This window comes from Austrofundulus limnaeus, unplaced genomic scaffold (genome assembly GCF_001266775.1).
Source record: "Austrofundulus limnaeus strain Quisiro unplaced genomic scaffold, Austrofundulus_limnaeus-1.0 Scaffold235, whole genome shotgun sequence".
Taxonomy (NCBI): Eukaryota; Metazoa; Chordata; class Actinopteri; order Cyprinodontiformes; family Rivulidae; genus Austrofundulus; species Austrofundulus limnaeus.
In genome coordinates, this window is record NW_013952637.1 from 675,376 (window position 1) to 684,923 (window position 9,548).

Genomic DNA, 9,548 nt, shown 5'->3' on the forward strand with positions numbered 1-9,548 from the left:
GTGTGTGTGTGTGTGTGTGTGTGTGTGTGTGTGTGTGTGTTGAAGCGTGTCCTCTGGCAGAGACAGACGGGGTGATCCGGCCTGGAAGCGTCGCAGCGATGCTGTTCCTGTTTGCAGGTCTGTCGGGTCGGATCGGTCCGGCTCAGACACAAAACATGGATCTGTTTGKTTTTTTTAGGCTCCGCCCCCTCCTAACAGAACCGTCTGACACCRTTCTTTAGATTAAATTTAGATTTATGATCCATCTTGTTTCAGAACAAATAACTGATGAAATAGATTTATTTATATTTTATCAGATTGACTTAAAAAAGAATCTTTATGTCCTTCAAATACAGAACATTTTATTACTAAACATAACTGCCATATTGTCCTTCGAACCTGGCTCCGTCAAAGGGAAACAGGAAGTGACATCAAAGGGGAACTCCTAAGAAAATGAATTTCCTGGTCTTTGTTTATCAAAACAATATTATTTGAACTCTGAAAATAAATCTGCAGAAACATCAGATTCTTCTCCACAGTCTGTTTTCAGTCATGGTAACGATGCTCATTCATATTCTGTCATCTCTGACATCACTTCCTGTTTCCTCACATGCAAAAATCTCAACAACTGTTTTTTACAACATGCTATCAATGATATCCTTCYAAAAATGCATTCATATTTAGAACAAAAATTTGATGTCACAGGTACTTTAATGATATAATGAGGCAATTTTCCCGCATATTTAATCAAAAAACTGAACTACAAATGAATATTACAGATAAAATAAAGATACTTTAGCTGTTAGCTYGGATTAGCCGTTATTAGCACGTTGATATGGTTTAAATTCAGTTTATTTATATAACACCGAGTCACAACATACGTTGTCTCCGTACAAACTGTACGTGAAAAAAAATGACTTAAAGGTTTAAATATGAATTAGTCTTTAGAAGTGTTTACTTTAGAAGATATAATGTTTATGTTTAAGAAAATCATTGTTTCCTCCTTTAATTCTGCTCATCTTTATTCGTTGACTCTCCTCTGTTATTTCTCTTGTCTTAAAATCTGCCAGAAAAACTGGAAAGTGTTTTAACAGAAAACCTCCAACTCAAAGAAAGTAAAATAAAAACAGAAGGAAATGATYGACAGATCTCACAATGTTCATGAGACGAAGTGAAAGATGTCAATTTAAACTCTGAAGGCAGCAAACATGAATCAAACTTTAAATAATGTTAATTATCTGCAGCTTAAAACAGACGAGCAGAGCCGTCCTGGAATCAGATACCAAGTCTGAACTAAAGAGGACCTGCCTTCCTGATGGTATAGGGGTGCATTAGTGCATCTAAAGCCCTATTCTGACAGGATTAGTTTCACCCAGAGACCACGTTATTCTGAACTGGTCTCCTCAGGTCCTTTAAAACCTGCAGACCTGGTCTCTTCAGGTCCTTTAAAACCTGCAGACCTGGTCTCTTCAGATCCTTTAAAACCTGCAGACCTGGTCTCTTCAGGTCCTTTAAAACCTGCAGACCTGGTCTCTTCAGGTCCTACAGATGAATTTGTAAAACTGATCCTTTTCTTCTGTTTTTATTGGAGGTGTTTTGGAGCTGAAGGTTTTCTGACTTGGTTTTTTATCTTCTATCTGAACCTGTTCTTCCTCTTGTCTTCCTCCTCTTCCTCCTCCTCGTCTTCCTCGGCCCGTAGACTCAGGATGTAAGTCCAGAAGATGTAGATTTAGAGAGTGAGCCTTGGTTTAAGTTCTTTTCAGAGATGGAGTTTGACGAAGCGGTAAGTGGCGTCAGCTTCTTCTCCTGTTTGCATGTTGTCCAATAATCTGTGTCCGAGGACAGCGTCCGTTTGTCCTCTCCCACCTGAACTCATCGTGTGTCTCTGTCCTCATGTCCACCTGCTTCCAGTCTCAAACCCCTGGACGTTTCAGACGTTTTCTAAGACCGACTGTAAAACAATAATCAGTGTGCATTGCCAATGCACACTATTGTGATTCRTTTCCCATCCAAGTCATCTCCWCTTTGSCAYGCTTCTCCTCCTGCATACTTTGTCCTAGAGCTGCCATTGTAATTTATATCTGTAAAGCTCCTGTGCCAAATGATGGCAGTGCCTTTTGGTGCCGGTACAACTTATAGTTTTTGAAATATTAATGTTTAGTAATTTATAATGGGAGTCAATGGAGCCTTGTATTGGTCCAATATTGCCCCCTGCTGTATCCACTCAGTACTGAACCATAGTTTAATAATATTTAATCTCAATAGTTCAGTGATTACAATACTAATATGATTGTATTTTTACGTTTTACTATAATATTGTCCTAATATTGCTCTATTGTTGTAATATATTACAGTTTAGTGTCAACAATTGCATTGGCAATGTGGCCTCTTTCTGCATACATACAAACCAAACCCTGGCAGTGCCCTCTGCCACAGCTCCAATGGTCTCATTGTTAACTCTATAAGCTTTCATGTGGGAGATCAGGGTTCAAAACCCAGTAACAGCAACTTTAACAAAAAATCTCTACAAACTTCATATTGTCACACAATTATCCTCATTACAAACACCGGCTGACTTGACAAGCACAAGTTGATAGAAAACACATTTGAACTTGGTCACATTTCATTCTGCAAGTCCACTGCTGCAGGCATTGCCATGCTACATGGCAATGCACACTTGTTTTTACACCGTAAAAACCCATGTCTAGTCTACATTTATTTTTCATGCATTTGCAGCATTTCGGCTGCTTGTTAGCTGTTTTGCTAACTTTCAGCTAACTCTGAGCTGGAGTTCTGGACGTTTGCCAGCAGGGCCCGGTGACGGCTCAGAATCACTTCTGGAGTGGCGCCGAGTATCTGTGGTATCTGACCTTAAGGCTCAGCCAGACATCCTGGCTCATTGGCGTTTTGATTGACGTGTCGGTGGTCACCAGCAGAGGGGGACGTTCCTCGGTCTGCAGAGACCCACCAGAGACTAGACCTCTCTGGTCCAGTTCTCCATCAGACCAGAGTTAGAGGTCCACCTTTGTGACGTTTTCTACAACTGATGTTCTTCACTGACTTTTAACAAATAACAAATTTTGTTTCACAAAATAAACTCAGATCAAACAAGAAGAAACGAGCTGATTATTGATTAATGTCCAGGTTTGCCTCAATCATCATTTAAGCCTTTTAAAACCAACTTTATTAAAAATGGCCGCCAACGCCAAGCCCAAAAACAATTTTACCTCAGCCACTTTTACAGATGTTGAGTTTGGATCAGTGTTGTTTTTGACTGCCATTTCAATTTTAGTCTTAGTCTTTTTTTAACAAAAATACTTCCTAGTTTTAGTCAGTTTTAGTTAATTCTATATTTAATGGTTTTAGTCCAGTTTTAGTTGACGAAAACTTAAATTAATTTGTAAAGACTAATATGTTGTCTTTTTTAAAATTAAAACTAATTTTTTTTGAGTAATTTCTGTTAACATTTGTGAAATTGTGTTACTCTAAAAATGCCCAAAACAAAAACATTCTCACTTTGTGGCTTTATTTCTCAGAATTTGCTAAAGTGCAATAAACATCCACAACACACATGTCCAATATTATAAGCAGTAAAGGAGAACACACATGTTCAACTCAAACTTGTCAGCCAGGACCATGAAGATACATCTTATTTATAAAAACAGACAACATGCAGTTCTAAACTTAGTAGACTATTAAAATTGTGCAAACGAGTGTTTACATGCACCAGGCTTTTATTCAGAACAGAAGAACTGACATGCACAGTTGCTAACTCCCCCCGCCAAAAAAAAAAAAAGGAGTTTTACTTTCGTCATGAACGTAAACAAACAGCTTCTGAGCTCAGAATGGACCTGCGACAGGTTTTAATGGTGGAGATGTTACTCCCTGGTTAAGCTACAGGTGACAGACGACATTTTTTTTTTTTTTTTTGCGAAGCGGCGCAGGCTGTGAGAGAACGGGAGGAGCTGTTTATTTCATTACCGTCTCGTTATCATCATGAAAAAAGAGGGCATCAATGAAAATATTTCGTCATCRTTAACGAAAACAACACTGATTTGAATGTGGCGTCTCCAAGACGTGCTCCAACCGCTACGCTCTGGTTGAATCATCCCTATTTGTCTGTTAGTAAAATATTCATAAACCTAAACAATCATTAAATTTGGTCAACAACCCATTCATTTTTGGAATCAATCCAATTGAAAATGGCCGCCACAGCCAATGAATTGGTATGGTATCGTTGCGAGGCTAATGTTTTGTGTGCGAGTAACTGAGTAACTTATTTTACCTTCCAGCTACCCTGGGGTCAAAAAGACCTGAGGTCTTAGTATTTGGATCCAAGCCTCTTGGGTCTTTTTGACCCCAGGGTAGCAGGAGGGTAAAATTGTTCAACTCAATGGATTATATTAAGATTATAGATTAGATTATATCAGACTATGAGCTGGAAGATGCCAAACTAACGTTTTAGGTCATTTTCATTGTGGATGAAAACAGTTGTAGAAACTGAAGGGATACTTTAGAAACAACAAATTAAAAAGTTTGTTACGGTTTAGCAGGAACCCGAAATTGCGGAACAAAAATACCAAAAACATTATTAAACACGACACYGCAGTGAAACTTTAACTCGAGGAGAAGCACAGAGAGGTACTGGTAGAACCATAACGTGGCTCAGAGGCAGGAGGTTTTATGGACTGTGGCTGGATGAGAGGAGTGGCTGCAGCTGTGAGTAATGAAACAGAGAACAGGTGCGGGAGGGGAAACGGATCAAAGGCACAGAGAAACACAAACTGAGCTGAGAACAAACAGGAAGGGAAACAGATAAATCATGCACAAATAAAAACAAATATTCTGATTCTGGTCAGCTGAAACCACCAGGTCCAGGTCCAGGTCCAGGTCCAGGTCCAGCCTGAAAACACAACCAGTGACAGAAACGACAAACACCGGTTCATTGATATAGATAGTCAGCCGAGGCTGGAATTCCACACATACCTCTGGTCAGGAAGATCACTTCGGACCCCCGCCCCCCACCCCTCTACAGGAGACTGAGTGACTCCATGGGTCCAGCATGACGGCTCGGCTCACAGACCCCCCCTCCCCCGCCACCTGACATGTCCTAAACGGGTCAAACTGAATAAGCTCTCGTATTTAACCTCTGTTATACACTTAACCTTTATCTTTAAGCGTTTTGCGTCATATCGATGGGGTGGGGGGTTGGGGGGGGGACAACGGACCCCCTTCACCAGGGGAGCTGTTTGTTTTTATAAGAACACATCAACACAGAGACGCTGCTGGAAAGAATGAGGTTCGTGTTACAACCAACAACTCATGATGGAGACATAATAGACTCTGAGTCCCGATGGAGCCTTTTCTCACGACCAGAACCAGAACCAGGCTGGAACTTTGTATTAATTTGGTTTTTTTAATGACTTATTTGCGTCGTTCTTCGTCCAGTTGATCAGTTCTATGAAACTTCAATGGTTTTTAATAACAGGAACTCTTTGAACCACAAGTTAGACCTCAGGCTTGTGTCTGGTAGAACTCTGGTTCCGCTCTTCGTCTTGGTTTAAATCGGTTGGTTGGAGTCGAGTTGAAGGCGGAGCTTCATATAGGCCTGATTTATCCAATCAGAAACCAGCTCTGACATTTGGAATCATGGTCCTGTTGGACCCAACTGTGTCCAAGTTTCAACCACGAACCATGAACCACTTCAGCCCCACAGCATGAAGCTACCTCCACCATGTCTGACAGTTGATTCAGCCTTAGTCTCAGGTCTGAACGCTTCACTTGGAGTGTTGAGACACAAAGACTTCTTGTCTTTGTGTCCAAATAGATCAGTTTTCTTCTTGTATGACGATATAATTGTTCTCCAGAAGACATTTGTCTCATCCATGTGAACAGTTGTAGGTTTAAGTTCAGCTTGAAAAATTTGGAGCTTCTTTCTTGATCTTGTCAGGACTTGGTGATCAAAGACTGTCCTCACTGTGGACAGGGACTCAGGTGGACAAGGATGCTGATGGACAGGGACTACGATGGACAACACTGGTGGACAGGGACACAGGTGGAAAGGGATGCTGATGGACAGGGACTACGATGGACAACATTGGTGGACAGGGATGCTGGTGGACAAGGACTATGATGGACAGGGACACAGGTGGACAGGGATACTGATGGACAGGGACTACGATGGACAACATTGGTGGACAGGGATGCTGATGGACAGGGACTACGATGTACAACACTGATGGACAGGGATGCTGGTGGACAAGGATTATGATGGACAACACTGGTGGACAGGGATGCTGGTGGACAGGGATGTTGGAGGACCGGAATGCTGATGGACAGGAACTATGATGGACAAAATTGGTGGACAGGGATGCTGATGGACAGGGACTATGATGGACAACATTGGTGGACAGGGATGCTGATGGACAGGGACTACGATGGACAACACTGATTGACAGGGACAGAGGTGGACAGGGATGCTGGTGGACAGTGATGCTGGTGGACAAGGACTATGACAGACAGGGATGCTGATGGACAGGGACTACAATGGACAACACTGATGGACAGGGACAGAGGTGGACAGGGATACTGGTGGACAAGGACTATGATGGACAACATTGGGGGACAGGGATGCTGATGGACAGGGTCTATGATGGACAACATTGGTGGACAGGGATGCTGATGGACAGGGTCTATGATGGACAACATTGGTGGACAGGGATGCTGATGGACAGGGACTATGATGGACAACATTGGTGGACAGGGATGCTGATGGACAGGGACTATGATGGACAACACTGGTGGACAGGGACACTGGTAGAAAGAGGCATTTCAGTTAATTCGAGCTAACTGGCGCTAACTGCTATTAGCATCAGCTAGCTCACACCAGCTGTTATTTAATGAAACCAAATTAACTATTTCATTCAAAGTAAATTTGTTTTTTTCTTATTTGAACTTTTTAAAGCAGAGTTCCAGTAAAATCAGTTTTTGACTCATTATTTTGTAAAATAAAATAAAATAACTCAATAAATTCCAACTCGTTCTTCAAACATTTGTTTTTAAGTCATTGAAGTGTTTGATTATTCCACTCTGGGAAAAGACAACAGTTCCATCATGACTGAGTTAAACATCAGAGCCGGAAACAGCAGGATGTTGGTATTTATCTTGTGAATTAGCAGATTATTTTCCTTCAGTACAGATTAGCTCTCCATGATTGTTTCCTGTTTACTTTCCGTTCAAGCCGTCCGTGTCTAAGCCCAACGACCTGGGGGTGTCAGAGGATGCCTTCTTTGCACCGATAAGAGATGTGAAGGGGATAGAAGAGCAAGGAGGACCTTGGATTATTCAGTGACACCCCACTGTGTTCTCAGAGTCTCTGTGGAACATTTAGTTTTATAAATAGAGGCGGTTAGAGACCTGCCGGCCCGGCGTTTGGCTCCCGCAGAGTTCCGTTATTAATGCTCCTTCTGCCCCGGCAACTGAGTGGAAAGGAAAGGCATGTTGTGGCAAACGAGGCATTCGGAGCGTTCCTGGTGTCCGGCAGGTCAGTGTGGGACGGGGAGGACTCGGCCCGGCTGCCGGGCCTTAACGACAGAGCCGGGCTGGCTGAGGCTGGGATTGTGCAATCGTATTTGCAAACAACACTTGTGCTTTTTTATTCTTAGCGCGCCCCGTCACGCCTGATATTTTTACCTGTGGTGACGTCCGAGAGGAGGAAAGCAACAGAAACAGCAAGCTAAAATTAGTACCGACTGAAGCCCCCCCCCCCCCCACACCCAACCCCTGTGTTTACCTTCAAATGACTGAAGCTATAAAGCAGACAAACTAACCTTAAAGACCAATAAGTCTTGAAATAAATGTTGCAAACTATTCTCACTCCCACCTGTTTTCTATTCCTAAAGAGGTTTATTTTCTCTTAAAGTGACATTTCAAACTGTTTCAGGTTGGCTAAAGCTAATTAAACCCTAGCTACTGTTAGAACTAGCAGTGGGACTAGTAGAACTAGCATTAGCAGTTGTCTTAATACAATTAACAGTAGTAGAATTAGCATTGGCAGGATTAGCAGTAGTTCAACTAAGATTATTATTAGTAGTAGTATAAATAGCCCTAGCATAGTAGGATTAGCATTAGGATTGGAAGAACTAGCATTAATAGTTGTAGCGTTAGCAGAATAAGCATTACTAGAACTAGCATWGGTAGTAGTAGCAGTAGCAAAATTAGCATTAACTAGCATTGGTAGTCATAGCATTAGCAGTTGTCTGGGTATAATGAACAGTAATATAATAAGCATTGGAAGGATTAGCAGTAATACAACTTAGATTCTTATTATTAGTAGTAGTATATAGTCCTAGCATAGTAGTATTAGCATTAGGATTGGTAGAACTAGCATTAATAGTTGTAGTGGTAGCAGAATTAGCATTACTAGAACTAGCATTGGTAGTAGTAGCAGTAGCAAAATTTGCATCAAAAATAGCCTTGGTTTATGTAGCATTAGCAGAATTAACAGTAGTAAAAATAGCATTAATAATAGTAGCTGTAGCAGGATTAGCATTAGTAGAATGATCACTCCGTTTGTACCTTCAAATGACAGAATTTATAAAACAAACAAACGATAACTGTGAAGATCAGAAGTTGTGAAATAAATGTCACAAAATTGTTCCCACTCAGAGTTTGTGTTGTCAAAGACTTTCAGCCACTACTACACCAAATTTCAGCTCAATATCTCTAAAAATTGATTAATTTTGGCCTTTTTTGTGTTTTTTTTTTTTTAATTAGCTGTGGCAAACATCTTGAATTGGGTTTACTCTAAGAGTTATCAAGTAGTAGATTAATTCATGTTTGACCAAAAACTTAGCTTCACTAACCACTAAATGCTAAACTGCTAAACCAATTTAAAGAAAACTGGCAGAAGCTAATGCTAAACGCTATAACAACTGTCACTCCGTCTGTGACTGAGGCAAACCTGTTGTTAGTTTTCTACTGGTTTAATTTGAAGGTGGGCGGGATCATCTGGGGTAAATCGTCCAATCCGAACCAGAGTTATAGCTCTGTCTACCGTGATACGCTCAGTTTAACTCTACAAAACCATTTCTTTCATCGAGTTTGCATTTTTATAAACATAACAAATAGTAAATACTTTAATATATTTTTGGTTTTTATTGAAATATTGTTAAATGTTATTTTGTTCATTTTTGATGCTCTTACTTTGAAGTTTAACTAATAAAGATGTTACGCTAACACACGCGGTGCCTCTCACATTCAGCACTGCTCGTAAGAGGGGACCGTTCTTACTTAATTCGGGGTAAACGGCATAAAAATAGAAGTTTAACACTTAAAATTAGCGGAACCCAATTTAGCRGATGCTAATCGTTCCGCTAACGGTTTCCAAAGTTAGCAAAAATGCTAATCCGCTAAATGAGAAGCAAGTTCTGCTATTGTGCCCAACTGCTTCATTCAACACATGATCGTTTCTGGGGAATTTGATTAAAACCTGCCTCGGTGGTGGTTGTGATATTTTGCTAACACACACACACACACACACACACACACACACACACACACACACACAC

General features: G+C 41.0%; 1 protein-coding gene across 1 annotated transcript in view; it reads left to right on the forward strand.

Annotated features, from left to right (window-relative positions):
- LOC106525608 (sorbin and SH3 domain-containing protein 1) overlaps positions 1-9,548 on the forward strand; it is a gene marked incomplete at its 3' end in the record, with an annotated part of 33,312 nt that overhangs the window by 14,466 nt on the left and 9,298 nt on the right. The window contains 1 exon segment of the mRNA XM_014019903.1: positions 1,679-1,762. Within this exon segment, the coding sequence (XP_013875357.1) occupies positions 1,679-1,762 (84 nt within the window).